The 22,077-nt window shown below is 42.0% G+C and overlaps 1 protein-coding gene across 1 annotated transcript; it reads left to right on the top strand.

The window, feature by feature from the left end:
* Positions 1-12,257: 12,257 nt before the first annotated feature.
* Positions 12,258-14,988, top strand: SLITRK1 (SLIT and NTRK like family member 1). Its single transcript, XM_074930977.1, has one exon. It carries the CDS (start codon positions 12,376-12,378, stop codon positions 14,452-14,454), a length of 2,079 nt encoding a protein of 692 aa, XP_074787078.1. The 5' UTR covers positions 12,258-12,375; the 3' UTR covers positions 14,455-14,988.
* Positions 14,989-22,077: the final 7,089 nt, after the last annotated feature.

Here is a 22,077-nt window from a genome sequence, read left to right on the forward strand (position 1 = left end):
TAGATAATATTCAAAATGTTTGTAATAAGTAATGTATGGAAGAAAATGTTCCTAACTATTCACAGAAAATTATAAATTCAATGAGCTTTTGTAATAATTAGGAAAGCTGCTTTCCAAGCATAATTTTTTTTATGACTCAAGATTCAGAATAATAAAACTACTGATACACATAATAAAATCGATAAAATCTAGCTTTTATGACAGTCATCAACATAGCACTCTTTTGTTTCACCCCTCATTTCCCTCTGATATGTTGGTAGAGATGTATAAGAGAAAATGTGAATGCAATTGAAAGGTAAGAAATAACAGTGTAACATTCCTTTTGTATATTTATCCTTTCAAAGAAAATTTTGAAGACACAACTAGATGACTTTTCTTCTGTTTATTCTGCTTTGAAAAATAATTTCCTATTTTTATATTGAATATTTGACTACACCTAAATGACAACTTTCTGTTCAGCTGTTCTTGAAATACACTAATGAACACATTGCAATTGTTCATTCTGTTTAAAAAATGAGTGACAAAACAGAATTTAAAAACAAATTTCAAAAATTGTGTCTATATTTTTTAAAATGAAATATTATTTCTTATAAACATCCCCTTGATGACAGAGTTAATTCTTTGAATGGGATTAGCCACATCAAGAATTACTCTTCTAAAAGTTAGTTAGTTTTAGTGCAAATTAATGTAAACGGTAAGGATCTTTGTAATAAAGTGTCACAAATAATGCTTTCCCAACAGAATCTATCCTGGTTGGTTTGCATGTATTTTAGTACAAGCTGAATGGCTAATTTCTCTCCACTGACTGTAAGGATGCCTAGGCAGGTATCTCAGACTAGATAGTAAAACTAAAGCTATCACCAGATTGCTGAGGTGTTCCATCATAGATTTGCTTCTGTTTCACTTTTAAAAGCTCAGTTTAAAAGCAGCAAAATATTTTATTTAAATTATATCAATATTTAATTAAACTCAGAACATTTCATAATCTCTCCACTTTTCTCCCCGAAAAGAAAAAAGACAGAAACCATATTAATTAAGAAAAAAACAAGAAAATGGTTTAATCCAAAAATTAATCTTTTTTTATATTCCAACAGTGACCTAAAAAAAATCAATTGTTCAGAGAAAGGTACCTCTACCCTTTAATCTCTTTAGATTATGAGAAATCCACCAAAAAAGGGAGCCCATACTCCGAGTCCTCAGACAAAAATCTTTATATTTTCAGCTGATCTCTTTTTTCACTTTGTTTTGGTTTTGCTTTACCTTTAGTTGACCTTCTACGGTTAGAGTGAGCGCACACAAGTTATTGAGTCAGTCCTCAATAACTTGAACTTTCATCATGAGTGTTATGGGGAAGGAAAATGAAGCAGAGTGTCAGAGAGAAGTGAAGTGGGTCCTTCAGCACCGACCCTGCCTGACCTCCTACAGATAATTCCCACTTGTGGCCCTGGAGTCCTTTAGCAGTCTGTTACACGCCCATAGAGAGGGCAGCACTACTAAGTTTTAGTGATGCTACTCACAACCAGATGCAATAAAAAAAAAATAAAGTGCAGCATTCCTCCTGCCGAAGGGGTATATTTGGACTACAGTATGTCTGCACTGCCATCATGGGATGGTTAGGCCACTTTATTTCTCTTGGTCCAAGAATGGAAGGAATATACTTTTGTATAAGTTAATCAGATCTCTGGAAGTATTAACTGCTCCATGTGTATGCAGCAGGTTTATGATGTCTGACAGTGCGACTGAGGCCTGCTTGTGCAGTTCTGCAGTGCCAGTGCTGCACCCTGTGCACCAAATTATCTGTTCAAGAGCCAAGCACATGAATCCCAGATCATATGCATCCTACAGAACTATATAATGCAGAGCTGGTCTACAGTTTATGAAGATCTTTTTTCTAGTTATAAATGCTGAAACTCTAGAATGTCAAAGAACGTAAAAGTGAACATTATTTGAATCATGTGGTAAACTATCTTGATTTTTCTCAATCTCTCCAAATGAGAACGTGCCAGAGAAGACCTTGTATGTGAGAGTAAGCAAGGAACTTTGATCCAAAGGAGAGAGTACGAGCCTACTTAATAAACAATGACCAAATTCTTATGCCAAGTATTAAAAGCGAATCTGAAGTAAACTATTTTCAAGAAACTTCTGCAGATGTTATGACACATGTATGAATTTTAAATCTCTATGTAGCTTATGGAGTAAATATGTTGCTTAAATAGAAGCCTTGCTGACAAAAAGCAGAGGCCTGTTGCACCCATAAATTGAAACAGATTGAGGAGGGCATATTTGGTATTTGTTTGCCTGGAATCTAAACACAACCATGCTAAAATAACAGTAATGCTGTAACTATTTGTAGAGACTGTATATTTTGTGATGCTAATGGCATAACCAGCAACAATGTCTGAGCACTTGGACGCAGCTAACTGTACATTGAAAGGTAATAGGTAACTGCAAGAGGCAAAATGAGACTTTTGTGATGTAATTGCACAAACAGATACAATGAGAATCATTGGCATAATCTTGAGATGCCAATACAATGAGAATCAAGGCATAAACCCTGCAAGATATGAACAGCAGATACAGAACAGACAGGAAACATGCCTGGGAAAATGAAAAAGTCCCGCTCCTGGATAAAATAATCTGTGTTGGGAGCAGATGAGATTCACTCTTTCTTGTGGGGAGGTTGTGAGGATCGTAAAAATACCATGGATGCATGAGAAAAAAGAAAGATGACTCTTGACTTTGGCCCCAGATTACCTCATCAAAGAGATCTCAAAACTGATCCTCAGACCTGACTGCAGCCATCCCTGCTGACTTAACGGCATCAGCTCTGTGGTACTGAATACACACAGCTAATGTCGAAGACGGTTATTAAGGACCATTTGTATATGCAGTAATTATAACTAATAATGTGTAAGAACTTACCATTGGAAAATATGTGTTGTTAATGAATACCAATCTAGGAAAACACTTCTTTGATGCTGGCCTGATTTCTGTCTTTTAAATACTCTCATCACAGTCACATCCAGCTCCCTGATATGTACATACATCTATATCTGTACACACACATATGTACTCAGTTGCAAGAGTCTCATGTGAAACTGCATTTTAGATCTATTTATTTTACATAATAATTTAATGATAATAAGCTCCAGATTCATCCAGCCTAGGGTTTTGTGGAGGATGAATTCTGAACTTCAGCGTGTATCCATCCCCTCTAGGTATAGGGATCATTCCTTAGTCACCTCAGCAGCAGTGCTGATTTGACCCTCTCATCACCTCAGGAAGGACAGAATTGTTTGTGGACTGCAATGTGAACTGGATCAATAAAATGATCTTGGTTAAATAAAAAGCCTCAAGAAATTAAAATTAGTGGCTGGAGGCTAGTGAAGGCAGTAAGGGATTTCTCAGATCAACTTTGCCAATGAAGAAAAAATAACAAACTATATCCTGAGTCACCACTGCAATATTCTAGGTTTACCTCAGAATAATACATCTGAAATCATTGGGGATGCTGCGATGTAAAATCGAGTAGTACAATGATTAATCGGGTCACCAACCTCTTCTCCCTTATGTCTCTAGAACGTTATTTAATTAAAACTAAAATGCCATATGGGATTGGTCCCAGGGTATGGTTTCTAAGCACTGCATAAATAGGAAGAAGGTATCATTTTATTGTTAATAATGTTTCATCTATTCAGTCTTCCCACAGTTTGCTGATGCCCAGCAATTCTCCTTTTAATGTGCAGACAACACTGGATGCTCTCCTATGGATAGTTTCAGAAAGCTTTTCAGATATTTTCCGTCAGAAAATTCCAGATCAAACTAATCAAAGGAAAGGAAAGATAATTTTGAAACAACGTTATTTTTTTGGGGAAGAAAAAAAAAAAAAAAAAAAAAAGGGGGGAAAACCATGGAAGGTATCAAATTCTGATTTCCTGGTATTACAATAAGATTTCCTATTTCAAAATGTGCTTTTTCTTATATTAGAAAATCAAAAAAACAAAACCAAAACAAACCATTTCACATTTCACATCTTAATCAACTCAAACGGTTTGTTTCAGGTTTCTATTTTGAACTACACTGAAAATTATTAATTTGGTTTTGTTTTCATTTTAGTTTGTAGCAAAGAAACTGATAGACTTCCTGAAAACAAAGCCACTTCCTCACAGTTCTCATGTCTGAACAAGGCTTTTTTTTTTTTTCTTTTCTGAAATATTTCTTAAATTAGAGGTACTTTCTGTTTCAAATGGTTTATTATTTGCCTCTGAAATCCATGTGTTTTTTGAAGTCTGACATCTCAGTTGGGAAAAGACTGAGGAAAGAAAACATTCTTTTTCCTTAGTTAAAACAGTTCAATTACAGTGAATTAAGATGTAAATTAATAAGAAAACGAAGGCTTGGTAGTACTGTCACACCACATAACTACATTAGGCCTCCAGAAAGAAAATGACTGGCATATGAAACCTTTGATGCATAAAATCAAGTCTGAGAGAGGAGAAGAAGGAGGCAGGAAGCCTTTAGCTTTTCTTTTGGAACAGGCTTATTTCTATAAATCAGTAGTTCTGCATCTCTAAAATACTGGGGTAGAAGTCAGGGCTGGGCCTTCTGAGACTTGGGTCTATTTCTAGCGCTATCAACAACTTGACATGTGACCTTCCCAAGGTCAGTGCTTCTGTTTCTGATCTATTGAGCAAATAAAATTCCATTGTAACAGCCTCTGAGGTGGGTTGATAAAAAGGAAGAACAGGGTATTAGTCTTGCATAAGATTTCACTCTTCACGTTGTACCCCTGAGTAATGGTGATAATTACCTCAGTCACCATGTTTGTTCTTCACAGATTTCAAAGAACCTTTAGGCTGTATAACTCCTTCCACTTCCTCAGACTGGGAAACTGAGGCATGGGAAAGAAATGAGTTGTCCAGAGTCATGTCAGCACACTATTGGTGGAGGCAGGAATAGGACAGGTGGTGTGTTCTTCACTCTAAGAAGCATTTCCCTCTCCATTATTAAACAATGGAAATATGTTATAGTTAGAGAGTGCAGAGACATAAACTCTTACCTGCTTTTGTCCATTTAAATGACCTTTATGTTGCTCTGAGACTCTGCCATGAAAATGGATAAGAATTAATTATTGAAAACACATTATAGCTCTATTATTCAAGCTGATGTGATTCAGTGGGATTACTTGTGTAAACAATAGATTGAAAGTTTGGACACTTTCTTTTCTTTCTTTTTTTTGTTGAGAAAAATACTATTGAATGTCCTGTAGAGATCTAAACATTGTTATTTCTGTTGCACAAGTTAACTCATACTCTTCCTTTCTTGCCATATGAGTTTTAATAAGATAATGAAAGTAATTTTAAACTAACTTTAAATTGAATGATTGTGCTTTACTAAACCACCTCAGCCAGTTAAATATGTTGCAGAGTGACCAGCTATTTCAACCTTTTGCTCTAATGTTTCAGGAAAGAATGAAATAAGCAAGCAATCAAACTACAAAAAGGTCACATTAATAGAAATGCAGTACTGTATTGTGTTTTGATCACACTACACAAGTCAAGTCTTGCAGGATGTTGAGAACTCGTGTAACAAGTACTTAAAATGATAACAATGGTATCTGTTCTAAAAAAAAATATGCTGAGGTTAGAATATGGTGCAAATGTTATCACTTCTTATTAAGGGCTTTAACATTGTATTAGTACTTCCTCTACTATACCTGGCCAAAAGACCAAATATTTCTCACAGCTCCAGTTAATTTCACTGTAATTTTTTTCCTAGACTCAATATATTTCTTTTATTGCAAAGAAAAAAAAATATTTAAATATGTGTACTTCAGTGCTGCAGTGCTGAACACTGCAATGGCAAACTTAGGAAGCAGAAGCCTGGAGTAAAACCCCAGTCCCCAAGTCAGGCAACCAATCATCTCACATACTGCACTGGGAAAGGCAGAAATCAGGCCCTTCACATCAGGATCGAGAGCACTGAAGATGAAGCTTGGAGGACATTTCAGTGAAATGTTGCTGTGGGATCTCTGTTCACGTTCTGGGGTCAGGGCTGCAGCAAAACCATCTCCCTCCATCTGGGCTCTGCAACTTGAAATTCTCCCCTGAAAACAGATACCCCACGCTAATGTATCAAACTTTTAAAGTAAGTGTGTGTGTGTGTGTGTGTGTGTGTGTGTGTGTGTATGTGAGTTTTGGTTATGAGAGGAATAAAAGGAGGTGGATGATTCAGCTCGCTCTCTCCTTCTAACCAGCCAGATAGTGGGCAGAATATAACTCCCAGTGGAGACACAGGGTCAATTCACTGCTAAGTTGGAAGGGGCTTAAGTCTGTCCCTACAGTACCCTTCTCATTTGAAAACACTCCACTGCAGAAGACTATGCTGGAGACAATAGGCTGCAGGGGTGGGGAGAAGGGGAGAGAAACAGAGAGAGGAAAATAAAATATAAATGTCTGTGCGGCTTCAATACTTCACCAAACAGCTACTTTGGATACTCTCTCACCACCAGTAAGGACAGTAGTTCTGGGGCTCAGTCCTGTCCTAAGAACTGCTCAGGTATTTTAATGATTTGACTGCAAGCAATCACAGTCAAAACTGGGTCAGAAACTCGGATGAATATACGTAGGTTAAATAAGAAATTCTGGTCAGGACCTTGGCCTGGCCTACTCTGTAAATACACTTCTTGCTTCCACATCATCAGAATTTCAAAGCGAAATGACTGCATGGCTTTTATGGCAGACTATACCCAGGCTGGATGCAAAATCTGTCCATTTTTGTGACTCCCGTTCACTTTTCTGACACCTAATGCTTGAAGCTTTTAAGACTAACCCTGTGACCTATTCAGGTCAATGTTTCCAACACAAAATTATCACAAGGTCTGATGAATATGTATACTGGAGAAGAATGTCTATGGGTTTTGTTTCTGGCTCTGTAGTCTAAATGTCTGATATGTGAAGTTTATTAGGTCAAGCTCAGTCTCATACGAAAGCACAATGTAAAGCAAGTCCTCCCAGGGCTCTACACACCCTGGTGGGTGCTGTAACTCGTGCTCCCCCACTGTCTTTTTCTGGTTCAAGGGATCTCAAAATTATATTTTCTTGTAAAGTAGAACAGCTGCAGCAAGAAGGCTGGTAGCCTGGCGGTTGAAGGTATGAGCCAAGAAAGAGGAACATGTGGGCTGGCTCTTACACTGCAAAAGATAGAGAATTTTTATTTTCTCATCCTGAGCCAGTCTCCTACTCACTAGATAGAAGAGGCAAACCACTTCTCTAACTTTCTTTTCTTTCTTTTTTTTTTTTTTTTTTATTTTTTTGTAATCATCATCCGCCACTGCATCATTTTGCCAAGCTCCATCTGGTGAACATATCACAGGGAGACTTGGAACATGCTCACACGTCACTGCCCTCAGGAAAATGAAGAAGAAAAATATCTACTTTTGGAAATCTTGTTAGGCCTAAATGCAATTTAGGTAGAAGTCCAGTAGTTCTGTGAAGACTGGCCTGTGAAACACACTAAGATAGAAAATTCTGGGAGGACATCCTTGTATTAGTTTAATCCCTTCTACCCTTAGTTAAAACCAGATAATCTGAACTGGTTTGAAATCATCGTGTACATCAGGAAGCATAGTTTCTGCAGAAGTTGCATCAGCATATAGAGGCACCTATGTTAATTTCTACTCCCTGCATAGCCAAAGTCTGAATATAGCCACAATTTCAGATGAAATAACGATCCTATTACTTTTCTATTTGCTGAGTCCATCATAATTTGTAGTGCATGCACACACACACAGATGTTTATGTACATTTGTGTCTATACATATGTGTGTGTATGTATCCACACACAGCGTCATGTCTTTAGTGTAGTACATTTTTATTGTAATTATAACTCCCACAGAAATAATGAAGCCAATTTTACAGTACATAGCACAACTCTTGAAAACAGGGCATATACGGTAATAAATTTTTGTTCTGTAGAAATTTTGCAGATGCTCTGAGTTCTGCTCGGCAAGTTCTACAATATTAGGTGAGGTAACTAGCTTTTTAACATGTACCAATAAGCACAAATACACCCTTAACCAGTGTTACTTACATAGTCATAGCAACAGGGAAATGGGAAATTACCAATTAGGAACATGTAAAAGTATTCCAGTACCTTTTCCTTTTTCAAGGGATTTTCCATATTAGGAGTAAAAATATTCCTGTTCAAAAGGCAACTGTGATGCCCTCGCCATTTTCCTTGGGTATGTTTAAATACAGCCTTACACCCTTACGGGCTTTACACCCAGAAGAAAGGTATAAGTAGGATGCTCATTATTTTAGGCTTCTAGAAGTTACAGAGGCAAACACAAGGTAAAAGACATCAGATAAGGAAAGGAGTCAAGGAAAATAGACTTAGGTGCTTTTTCCCCTGTCTGATCTTCTGGATAATTTGGAGGGAATAATGTGAGCTCTGGTTATTCAACGTGTGTATGGATTATAAACTAGGACGCATACTCTGAATTTTAAAGACCCAGATTAATTGGCATTTCAATGCTGCATGATCTCTCACTACCACACTCTCCAAGTAAAAGAGTCAAATATTTCAGTCAGAGAGGTCCTGATCCACCTGATCCAGGAGCAGGTATTTCCTGAAAATGCTCAGAGGCAGGCCTCTTCTCCTAAGATACATACTTCCAAACTTAATTCAAGCAGATGAAGAAATCTAAAGATGTAGGGTTATGGCACTGGGTAATGACAGATTAACTTCCTGGCCTTGACGCACCTTTCCTGTGTAAATTGACTTATAGATCTGAAACTTCAGATACCAGATCTGAAATGGATGATGCCTTTTCTCTTCCTCTGACTTGTCTTCAAAATGCTAACCTTTGCATGGCAGTTGTTCTCTCAATACCTATATCATATATGTGAGACATGAATCTCTTTACATAGTTCCAAAGTATACAGCTGAAAACACAATGGGTTCCTTATCTAAATACTCTTTTGGAAGTTACATTGCACCATAAACACTCATATCTTGTGGCAGATTTTTTACCTTTTTTTTTTTCCACTTTGAAATTATAAGGCCCCAGATGGCTTCCACTAGTTCCTACCTCTCAGCAGATCCCTTGGAAGAAGCAGGCAATTTGTCCTTCATGCTTTGACAACAGGTCATTGTCTCCTTCCTCTTATTTGATTCGTATTTATTTATTTAATATCTTGCTAATGTTCAGGTCCTCTGGTTGCATTTTGATTGTTTTTACGGTGCCTGAGCAATTTTAATAACATGAAGGTAAAGATGCTCAGACGCTTTATTCTAAGGCAGGAGGAGAACAAGCTCTTTAGTCCTCCTGCCCCACAACCCAGTGAGTGTTCACCAGGCTCCGGATTTTCAGGCTTTCCTCCCCTGAGACTCAACTCACCGTGTTCTTGTCAATGCTGCTGACACACGGCGAGTGGGTCCCCTACCCTGACCCCCACCCTGACCCTTGCCCCTTCCTCTGACTCTGCCACCACCCTCCACAAGTTTCCTGGGGACTTCCCTGCCTTTGGTTCCCCTTGAACTTCGAGGCTGCAATTTTTGATCCACAGGTTTCCAGACAGCCTAGCACACCCACCCCACCCCCCTGACATCACCGAGAGGCAAAGTCAAAGAAACCATCAGGAGAAATGAATTAATGTGCCTCAAAGTGGCGCCAAGTTTCTTTCCCTCTTTTTTTTCCTAATGAAACCACTAATATATTTCTTGTGGTGCTTTCTGTCTCAGTGGCATTTTATCTCTCCTGGCCCATTTGTAATTTATTGGGCAGGCTTTTTCAGGGCCAGGATTTCTCTCTGTTTCGATTCCTCCTCCTGTCCCATTTCCTTCCCCTGCTTCCCCCTCCCTCCACAGTCCCTGCCCACCATAACAAATCTAAAGGCCGGATCTTCATCCTGGGGACCCGAAATGGCCACGATAACTGTTGTAACTTGTCTGTGGTGTAATTACATTAATTTGATAAGATCATCGTCGGCAAGATGTCTAATTTACTTACAAGCGGCAGCCAGGGAAAAGCTTTGACCAAATTAGCATGCCGCCACGACCAGAGGGTGCAGGCTCCATATGGCTCCCTGGCTTTCCCTATAAATAACCCTCCTCCAGCCCACTCCCGCGGTTACATCCCCCCCTACCAGTATGCCGCAAAGTTCACCAGCGGCGCCGGACGGGAGAGGTACAGCCCCGGACTGCAGGAGGCACCCGGCGGCCGGCCTGCCTCTCCCGCCGTCGCCTCCTCCTCCGCCTCCTCCTCCACCCCCTCCTCCACCTCCTCTTCTTCCTCCTCCTCCTCCTCCTCCACCTCCTCTTCTTCCCCCTCCTCCTCCTCCACCTCCTCCTCCTCCATCTCCTCCTCCTCCTCCTCCTCCTCAAGCGCGATTTGACAAGGCAGGGAGAAAGGCGGGTTTCCACTTGCACCACCAGAGGTGCAACTGGTTCTTCGCTCGTAGGCATCTGAAACCGGTCCAAATGATGCAGAAACTTTTGTATGCTTGGCTCCTTTCTTTAAGGCCAGGCACCGATTTTTCCGCTGTGTAATCTCTTTTGTCAGAAGGGTTGGAGCTGGAAAAAGCAGCGGGGGGGACGGGGACGGGGACGGGGCGGGGGGGGGGACGGACGCCGGGGAGATGGTCGAGGGAAGCAGGCATTGTATTTCCACAGAGAGGATATTAGGAGCATCCCTAGAGAAATATCTATGCATGTACATATGTGTGCATCTCTAGATTTTTATATATAGATAAGGATGTCAAGATGCACAACTGTTCGTTTCAGCCCTCTCCTCCCCTCCTTAAGGGGGACTCTACTCTGTGGGAACAGGTAGCGTGAATTGCTAACAGTGCAGCAATCCCCTCCTCCCTCCCCCCCCCCCCTTTTTTCCTGTGATCCTCTAAATTATATATATATATATATATATATATATATATCGCAATAATCCACTGTTCAACACTGCATAGAGAACGCCAGCAATAGACCAAATCCAGCATGAAACACTATAGACTGCAGGGGAGGAAGAAATGCATTTAAAGCAATGATAAAAATGGCGTGCAGAATAATTACCTCAAATTGCTATTCGCTTGACACCCTGACACTAATTCTGTTCAAGCCATTGGGAAATACAGTAAGGCAAACGCACCTCCCTCCCCTGCTTGTGCAGGTGTGAGTGTGTGTGAAGGGGGGCAATTAGGAACCGGTCGGGAGGAAGGGAATGCTAAACTTTCCATCTTAAAAGAAAATAAAGGAATTAAGTAATCCGTTTAGGAGAAAGCATCTAAATAGATCGACAGCTTTTAATGCCAACGTTTTTAACGCTTGCCCTGTACGTGGATTGATTTTTTTTTTTTTTTTCTCCAGCGTTCCCTCAGCAGATGGATTTTTGCCACTGCAGCTCAGCAGAGGGTGTCAGATCTTTCAGAGTGCACCAGGTTGAAACGAGCAGAGCCTCTTAGCAACTCTCCCTCTGCGTGCATGTGAGTGTGTGCGAGCGTGCGACTCGGCAGCAGCGGAAGAAAAAGGAAAGAAGAGCGAGCGAGCGAGCGAGCGAGGAGGGGAGGCAGCGCGGCCGGCAGGGCGAGGCGAGGCGAGGCGAGGCGCGGCGCGGGCGGGCGGGCGGGCGGCCCCGGCCCCGGCCCCGGCCCGGCGGCAGGCTCCGGCGGCCGGCGGGCATGGGCAGCCGCGCCCCGGCGCAGCGGGGGCAGGCGCCGCGCAGCGCCGGCGGCAGGGCGGCCCGCGCCTAGGCTGGGGCGCGCCGCGCTTTCAGCACCGGGGCGCTGGACAGCGCCCGGCGGGCGGCGGGCGAGCAGCGCGGCTCCGCGGCCGCGCAGGCAAGGTCAGAGCGGCCGGCGCGGAGCCGCGCGCAGCCGCTGCCTCCGCGGCCACCGCCGCGCTCTCCGCCCGCGCCTCCCTGACATGCAGCGGTGGCCGGTGGCTAGCAGCGCCGTTCCCGTGCCGGTGAGCCAGCCCGGCCGGCAGACCTCCACTTAGCTGCCCGGGAGGCGTCAGGGAGGGGGATCGAGGAGGGGGATTTTTTTTTTCCTTCTACTTTTTTTTTTTTTTTTTTTTTTTTTTTTTGCGTGGCTTGCAGTACGTGCCTGGATAGTTTGTGGATATAATTATTGACTGGAATCTGGGCTGTTGCAGTTGTACGTGGGGGGGGAAGCGAGGGAGAGAGGAGAAAAGAAAGAGACATCCCCCCCCTCCACCGACCCTCCCTGCTCCCCCTCCCCACATTTTTTTTTTTTTTCCCCCCCTTTGGTGGTGGTTCGGACATTTCATGTATTGAATGAACTGGAATTGCTTTCCGTGTGAGGAGGATGGTTGCTGTTACTTTGTGATGAGATCGGGAATGAATTGCTCGGTTTAAAAATGCTGCTTTGGATTCTGTTGCTGGAGACGTCTCTTTGTTTTGCTGCTGGAAACGTTACAGGGGACGTTTGCAAAGAGAAGATCTGTGCCTGCAACGAGATAGAAGGGGATTTGCACGTAGACTGTGAGAAAAAGGGATTTACCAGCCTGCAACATTTCACCGCCCCGACTTCCCAGTTTTACCATTTATTCCTGCATGGCAATTCCCTGACTCGACTTTTCCCTAATGAGTTTGCTAACTTTTACAATGCAGTCAGTTTGCACATGGAAAACAACGGTTTGCATGAGATTGTTCCCGGGGCTTTTCTTGGGCTGCAGCTGGTGAAACGCTTGCACATAAACAACAACAAGATCAAATCGTTCAGGAAGCAGACTTTCCTGGGGCTGGACGATCTGGAATACCTCCAGGCAGATTTTAATCTATTGCGGGATATTGACCCGGGAGCATTTAGGGACTTAAACAAGCTAGAGGTGCTGATTTTAAATGACAATCTCATCAGCACCTTGCCCCCCAACGTGTTTCAGTATGTGCCGATCACCCACCTCGACCTCCGGGGAAACCGTCTTAAAACCTTGCCTTACGAGGAGGTCCTGGAGCAGATCCCAGGCATTGCTGAAATCCTGCTAGAGGATAACCCCTGGGACTGCACTTGCGATCTGCTGTCGTTGAAGGAATGGCTGGAAAACATACCCAAAAACGCTTTGATCGGCAGAGTGATTTGTGAGGCTCCCACTAGGTTGCAGGGCAAAGATTTAAATGAGACCACAGAGCAAGAGCTGTGCAAAAAGAACAGAGTGGATTCTAGCCTAGCTGCTCCCCCTGCCGAAGAAGAAACCTGTGATCCTGGTCCCATTCCAACCCCCTTTAAAATACATGGCAAAGAAGACCCTGCCACGCCAGGATCTGGTCCAAACGGAGGTACAAAGATTCCCGTCAACTGGCAAATCAAGACCAGACCCACTGCTGCCGTGTCGACAGTCAGCGCGAAGAGCAAGCTACCGGCTACCGTGTCCTGCCCGCAGATCTGCAGCTGCGATCAGATCCCTGGCTCGGGTTTAAAGGTTAATTGCAACGACAGGAATGTGAGCAGCCTGGTGGATTTGAAGCCCAAGCCGTCCAATGTGCAGGAGCTATTTCTGAGAGACAACAAAATACACACCATCAGGAAATCCCACTTTCTGGATTACCGGAAACTTAATTTACTCGATCTGGGCAACAACAACATCGCCACTGTCGAGAACAACACCTTCAAGAACCTCTTTGATCTCCGGTGGCTCTACATGGATAGCAACTACCTAGACACCCTGTCCCGGGAGAAATTCGCTGGGCTGCAAAACCTGGAGTATCTGAATGTGGAGTTTAACGGGATCCAGCTGATCATGCCCGGCACCTTCAATGCAATGCCCAAACTGAGAGTCCTCATCCTCAACAACAACCTGCTGAGGTCTCTCCCTGTAGACGTGTTCGCCGGGGTCTCGCTTTCCAAGCTGAGCATACACAACAATTACTTCATGTACCTCCCGGTGGCGGGGGTGCTGGACCAGCTCACCTCCATCACCCAGATCGATCTGCACGGCAACCCGTGGGACTGTACGTGCCCTATCGTGCCTTTCAAACAGTGGGCGGAGATGCTGCGCCCCAAGGTGATTATGAGCGACCTGAGGTGCGAGTCTCCTGAAGATTTCTTCAAGGAGGATTTTGAGTCTCTCTCCAACGACGTGATTTGCCCTCAGTTAAAAATCTCGCCCACATTAACTTCTACTAACAAAAACAGCACCGGCTTGACAGAGACAGGTACTCACTCCAACTCCTACTTGGAGACCAGCCGGGTCTCTATTTCGGTGCTGGTGCCAGGGCTGCTGCTGGTTTTTGTGACCTCTGCCTTCACGGTGGTTGGCATGCTGGTGTTCATCCTGAGGAACAGAAAGCGGTCCAAGAGGAGGGACGCCAACTCCTCCGCATCCGAGATCAACTCCCTGCAGACGGTCTGCGACTCGTCCTACTGGCACAACGGGCCCTACAGCGCCGACGGGGCCCACAGGGTTTACGACTGCGGCTCCCACTCCCTGTCGGACTGAGGCGGCGGGCGGGCGGGGCAGGGGCGGCCGCCGCCCGGGACCGGCCCTTCGCGCTCCGGCCGGTGGGGCGGCAGAGGCCGGCGGGGCGGCTCCGCACCTCGGCTGCCTTTGGTGAGAGACAGAACCACAGGCCCGCAAGCCCCCCCCCCTCCTCACACCCCCCGTAGCGAGCCCCGAGGCTCGGGGCGCGGCGGGGGGAGCCCGGCGCCGGGGCGCGTCCCCCCAGCCCCGCGCAGCCCGGCGCGGTGGGCGCATCCTCCGCCCGTGCGCTGCCGGGGCAGCAAGGACAAGCGAGGACCCTCTTCCTTCGGCTCCGGCAGGGCGAAACACGGCTCCTGCTTTTGTTGGGCTTTTGTTCTGTTATGTTGGGGTTTGTTTTGCTTTTTTTTTTGCCCTCTGCCCTCGCGGACCGACCCCTGTCCGTGAGGCCGGGAAGAGGAGGGGGGCGGAGGAGAGGCTGGTGTCGGCCTCCTCCCGACAGCAAAGCAGGAGTGGAAAGTTGCACGAAGGCATGAATGTAATGTAAATAAATGACTCCGACGCCGAAACAGACAAATGGACAAAAAAAAAAAAAAAAAAAAAAAAAAAAAAGTGCTGCATGGCTCGCATGGATACAACGCACCCCAGGGACGCTCCAGCCTCCGACTGGAAGCAGCGTCTAGTTCACACCATCATCCCTCTTACCTGATAAGTCCCTTCGTATCAAACCTTCTATATACGAAATACAGTATAATAATAAAAAGTGCCATTTCGCCATTTTTGTGTGATCAATAGGCAGTAGAGATCGTACTTTTACCGTGGAAAAAATTGTAAAGATTTTATTTAAGACATAGTTGCATGAATATTCTCATCGGATTTTTTTTTTTTTTTTTTTTTTTTTTTTTTTTAGGCGGGAATTACTTTGCTGAGAGAGATTTGCTTTGTTGATGGTGGGTTGTGTTTCGGTTTTCAGGGGGGCGGGGGGAGGGGAGGCTTTGGTTTTGTTTTTTCTCTCTTCTTTTTCAATATACATATTCAGTATTGCCTTTCCATCTGAATGTAAAAATTAGTACCCTTGATTTCTATTATGGTAACAGTGTAAACATAAAAAAAAAAAAAAAAAAGTCCAAGGCAGTTAAGCATGACCAATTAATGTCACACTAGTGCTTAGGCTGCAAAGTTTAATGGTAGAAAATTCTGTGCTGTTGTAAATCTTACTATAACTTGAGGAAACCAGAACTGAGGAAGCAAGTGAAACTTACTAATTCTATTCGAGGATTTTATAATGGCATATTTTTTCAGTATTAAAGTGAAAATGTTTTCAACTCCGGGTCCTTACCATTTTTCCAGCATCAGTTCTTGCAAGTGGGTTATTTGGGTTTAGGGGACAGAGCCTCCTTTGAGTGCTCTCTGTGTTTCTCTCCCTCTCTCTCTTACCCTCCTTCCCTCCCTTCCTCTCTCTCATTCATTCCCACGCAGAGGCACAAACACCCTTCCCTCACCCCTTCCCCAATGTAAATAACACACAGAGGTTTCCTGCTTCCTCCCCTGTCCCTCTTTTTTTTTTTTTTTTTTTTTTTTTTTTTTTATAATGCGGCAGTGAATCCCTTTATTAATACTGTGAATCTCTCCCTGCTGCTGCCGCCGCTGCCGCCGCCTCTGCTGCACACACTGCAGATATATTAGGGATGTTAGTGGGAATTTGATTTAATTGACTCTGCCTAGCTCGGTCTCATTAAGCCGGAGCCAGCTTTCACCGGTCAGCACGCCGGGCCCGGGGGCACCCCGCCGGACTGCCGGCGAGGCGGGGCTGCTGCGGGCGGCTGGGCTCCGGCAGCTGCTGCAAGTGGGAAAACTAATTAGCGAAGGGACTTTCCCATCCCTGCTCTGGGTAGCTGTACCTTTTGAGATTAAACGCTGAAAAAAAACCCACGACGCAGTGCTGCAGCTGAACTTAAGGCAGTTCGCATTTGATCCCATTCCTCTACGGGAAAGTGCCCCTAAACTCGGTAAAACCTGTGAAGGCGAAAGCCCCTGCAAATCACTTGTAACTCACAGCTCAAGTCCCAGCGGAGATATGGAGAATTTCAGTCACGTTGCTTCTGGCTTTCTCCAGGCAGAGAATCCTTTTAAAGAGTAAAACACCGTAAGGGACTTGCTGAACTTCAAATACTGATTCGGTTTGCTTTATAGAAAGTGTCCACCTTTGGGATACGCGAGGAGAAAACAGACGTGCACACGTACACATTGCAATAGATACCCTCTTGAAAACGAGGCAGAAGCCTGATCTGGGGTGTTCATGAAGTATGAAATGTGGGCAATAGATCATTCCTCCAGAATCCTTTATCACTGCAGAAAGGTCTGCAGTCTCCTAGAAAACACCTAGAAGTTTGGTTTTCTAGCTCTGAGAACGGGATGTCCTGCTTAACTATACAAACCGTTCCTATTTGGAGGGCCCTTCTTTAGATTCCCCCTTGCTTTTTTGTTAGACTGATTGTTCTGCCAGGACATTCTGTGTAACACAAAGTGATGGCAGTAGAGGCACTAGTTTGCCATTGTGCATTGTTCAAGCTACCAGACTGAGAAGAAAAATAAAATGCATTTACATGTTGAGCCAGTATTTCTGTCCTCAGAAGGCCATCAACTTTAGTTTAGGCATAGTCCAAAAAAAGTAAGCCAGTGCACCCCTAGATGACTACCTAAGTCATGCTGCCTTCTCCATGGTATTGTGGTGATAAAATTGAAGAACTGAGAGCATTAAGGATACATCCCATGTTAAAATATTGTAGTTATGTTACAAGCACTCTTATGGAAGTTAAAAGATGTAGTAAATTAAAGATGTCAAATCACTGACTGAGATCAGATGTGCATACATTCCAGAAAGTATAGTGCTAAATATATGTATTTTTGACTTGTTATCCTTGAGAAATAGCATAAACTTGTAACTTTGCTCATTTAACTTTTCCTAATGTTCTAGTTCAAGTTCATTGGCACACTTAAATAGAAATGTCAGTGAAGTGTTGAAGATATGCATTTATTAACCTTTTTCTAGGTTGGAGTTGGGGGGGGGGGGAAATACCCTTTTTCTTTCTATGTCATTTTCTGATTTTACCATTCACGTTTCTTTCTTCCATCTTGCAGATGCTCACCATTAAGACACATAGATCACCTAACTCTCTGAGTTGATATAAAAGTTATCAGGCTTTATTACAATGTTTATCTTATTTGCATGTTTAGTACTTCCAAGATTATTTTTATCAAAACAAAACATCCAACCAAAGAGAAAAATAAGATAAAGAAAAGGGATGATTGAGGATGTAGTGAAGGAAAGCGAAGTGCAAATATGTTAAATAGGTTTAGCTGTATGGCATTAACAACAATTTAAAAAAAAAGTTAAATGTTTTATTAATTTTGATAAAGCCTAACTGTATTGATAATACTTCTGATACTGGAAGCCCACATAATATCCATGTTGTGTCAAAACCTGTGCATTTTTTTTTCTGCCAATTTAAGAAGAATCTCGTAACTCCAGGCATAATTAAGTTACTTCTTATTGCTTCTAATAATCACAGTAAAGAGACTTCTGTTGTTTCAGAAAGTACAGACAGGAAAGGAACAGATATCTTGTTTAGTTAGTTTAAAAAAAAAAAAAGTTTTGTTTTTTCTGCAAACACTTCAACTAAGAATAGCCTAAGATTTAAACTGTTGCCATAGAAATATATGCCTGTATGCATGGTAGCCTCTTGCATGCCATTGCAGAGGACTGTATGAAACTCGAGAAGCAAACTGATGAAATTTTAAATTAATACCTATAGGTGATATGTATCATTTTGAGCAGAAGTGTACTGTTGGAACTGCACAGGAATATGCTATTATATTGCTTTACTAAATTTATTGGTTGTGCCAGGTTATTTTATAACTTCAGTGCAGTTGCATTGAAAATACTTTCAGATCTGCTTGCAAACTAAGGTGATGTAAACTTTTTTTTTTTTTTTAATTTTTGCAACAGCGGGGTCAGGTTTTATCCGATGGAGAAGAAAAGGCTTTGTGTATTAGTCTTTACTCGGGTAGAACAGCCGTTAACTACAAAAGGCGAACATTTCACACTTTCTTAAGCAAAACTCATAGGGGCGAAAGTTAAGGCAGCAAGAAACTGCAAAATGCTTCTCCTTCCCAACAGAATAATCTCTAGCTTCCATTATCCATGAGAAGTTTTCTAGGTGTCCCAATATGAAAGTCTCGAAAAAACAAGTAGCTCTTAGTAAAGGAACAAGCTATCTGGATTTTTGTCAGTGGCTTGTTCAGCTGCAAAACAAAGCAGGATTTTGTTCGAGAATTTAGTGTAGTTTTTTATACTATTTGGATCAGTCAGAGCAGGTTTGGCTACTTTTTATTCACGTGTGATTGAAAGTGAGCATTCTTAGATGATTATGGACTTCAGCAGGTGGTTCCTTTTGTATTTAGAAAAGTTTTCATAAGTATACATGTGAAGTAGGACAGTTTCTGTGGCTGAATCTTATTCCATGTATTTGTGCAGTTCAGTTTGTGGGAATTCTTTGTGATTTGTGGCACAGAAATTTCCAGGTAATGGGCAGGACTTCTGAGCTGCTGCATAAGAACCTTTTATTTGGTGTTTGGAAACAAGTCAGAAAGTGAAGAATTAATAGTTTGTGTTGGTAAGCTGCGGTTGCCCAAAAAATCACCCAGATATTTATATAATCTATTTAAATTATGTAATGTATAATCTGTTTAAACTGTATTAAGAGTATGGACATGGCCAATGAAAATCACGAGAATCTTTTATGTAGTCCTCAGCTCTTCCCAGACAGAGGAATATTAGCACTGGAAGAAATGTGGACTGAAAAATGCTGCAAGTATCGTGTTACATTACATTACATTCATTATGATTATGTTTAGCAATGCCTACCTTAATGGGTTAACCTGTAGAAGAAGATGATATTCAACATAATTGAGAGTTTCAGAAAATTTTATGATGCTGTCTTACAGGTGGAGAAATACAAATGAGATCCATCAGCATTACTTCTCCAAGATTAGTTACCAGGACAATTGACATATTGTTGTGCTGAATGGTTTAATTTACCAGTTTAAGCTTCTGAATCAAGTTCTGTGTATACTTCTCAAATAATACATTTTTCAATTATGTGACAGAGGAACAAAGTCAGCAGAAATTCCCATGAAGGAGATATCAGTCTCCTGCAGCAAGCACTTGAAAGCTAAGACTGAAAATTCATAGCACAGGAAAGAATGGACAGAAACAGCCCATTTTAGAAGATGCTGAGCTGACTCTAAGCGAATGACTGCTTTAAGTGCCATTGTTTTAGTGGTATCAGTGGCACAAAGTACTCTAACGTTTGCCCCATAGAAACATTCATGTCATCAGAACTCATTCTCTATCTTTCTCCTTTCCATTAGGTAGCAGGATTGATCCCCCTCAGTTTCTAAGCCAGTGGATCAAATTCTCTTAGCTATTAATGACATTTATTGATATCATGACTGTTCAGACAGACCCCTCGAGCTTTGGCCTCAAAGCACATCTAAACATGGGCTGTCATGATTGGTTTGTGTTATTTTATCATTCCTGAATCAACTGCAACTTTCTTGCAAGTGGGAAGTTTGGCAGACAAGGTGCATTAAAATGTGACTTGAGGAAAACAAAAGGATGCGAAGATAATTATTCTTTTCATTTAAATGAGAATTCACATAGTAAAGATGGGCTGGAAAGCCACTATGAAAACTGTGGAGACCAGTGGAAAATGTAATGCAGTACATATATGAAGAAATTAAGAAGCAGTATAGTTTGGTGGAAGAAATTAGGGAATGTGACTTATTTTCTGGATCACTATGCAACCTAGAGTGTAGGTGGTGTTTGTCTCATCTGGATTAATGGGCTTGAATGAGCTGCTCTAGCACAAGCTAGTAGTGCCCTAAGAGGTGTCCTGGAGTATCTGAGATATGTGCATGAGGCTCGTAGATACAAAATAAGGACTAGGGTACACTTATATGTTTCTGGAGTGGCAGGTGAAGCCTAGGTGGGATATATTAGGGCATCTGAAACAGGAGTAGACACCCATGTGGGAAGAACTGAATTGAACTCCAGATCTACACGGAGAGGCTGGTGGCTTGGTTTGCGTGGTCCACATAAGTAATTTGAATTATCTTGGTATCTGAGCTATCTGCATGGTGCTGACAGAAAAGACTCTAGGCTTGTAGGACATAAGATCAACTGGTGACCTGCAAGGTACTTTAAGATAACACAAAAGACACTTCATTTCTATGAATGGGCAAGGAAGCTGAATCCTAAATGTAGCTCAGTTACATACACCTGCACTGCAGATAATTAAATGCATGTGACAACTAAAGCAAGCCCTTGAAATTATATAAAATAAATTATATCAGAGATGGTTAGCTGAGACATGACAATTAATTTTTAAAGGATGACTCTTAATTTTTAGAGGCTATCAATTAGGTCAGATATATCCCACACACTTTTTCCATCTGTTTTCCTAACTTGGATTTTATTTGTTGTCTTTTCAGATTATTAGATGTTTGATTTGGGGATTGAATCCTATTGGTTGCTTTTGGATGGAACTCCTATTTCAGCTGATGCCTTTATAAATTTGTCTAGTACGTAATAAGTGTAACAGAAACATAAAGTAACAGAAGTATCAGGAAACAAAAATATAACAACAACAAAAAAATCCTGACAGTTATTGCTGCTACCATAATAGTAAATAACTGGTTCTTGGGTCAAGCTTGAAATATGAATGAGGAATAGGATATTCAAGGGTTCCAGTCATTATCAAAGTCATTAAGATGATCACCATGAGAGATAAATGCTAGCAATGGATGAGAAAATACAGTGGAAAATGTTTCGGAAAAAATCTGGTTCATGAAAAGAAAGTGCCAAACTGTAAGTGGTTTTTCACAGGAGGATTGAAAAGGGAAAAATATAATTTAATTATGGACACACAGTAGCAACCTATTCACATGAGATATCCTAAAGGGAAGACAGATGGTAGGAAAGATTTAAGTGCAGGATGTAGAATATGTGGCTAAACCCCAGAGACTATTAGTCATATTGTAAGTGGGTATATCAAGTTGTCCAGGATAAATATGGCACAACGAAGTTAGCAGTATTGTGTACTGGGAACTCTGCAAGCAATATGGACTTTTAGAGAAAAGTGTCAGAACTTAGACTTGGTACAAATGGACAAAATAAAAGCACAAAAACATTATAAGATTTTTTTCCACTGTTACAGTTCAGGAACCAAATGTTTTAAAATTAGTTACTGTGGCTATATAGGTTATTTTATCATGTGGTTTTATTGGGGAATTTTCTCTTTTTTAGTTAACTTGGTAAGAAAATATTGATTAACAGGTTCTACTCAAAATATCAGGTGATGGATACTTCTAAACCCTGAAACAGAAACCATTTTCTACATTTTGGGGTGCATTTTCACTCTTGCAATAATCTTAGATCCTTATCAGAAATTGTGTCCTTCCCTATGACATTATGTGTGGCAGAGAATAATAACATTAATAGCAGTAAAATAATAATGATAACTTTCATGTTTAAGGGTTTTCTCCTTTCTTACTACCTATAGTAAATTAAGATGCATATAT

This window comes from Athene noctua, chromosome 1 (genome assembly GCF_965140245.1).
Source record: "Athene noctua chromosome 1, bAthNoc1.hap1.1, whole genome shotgun sequence".
Classification (NCBI taxonomy): domain Eukaryota; kingdom Metazoa; phylum Chordata; class Aves; order Strigiformes; family Strigidae; genus Athene; species Athene noctua.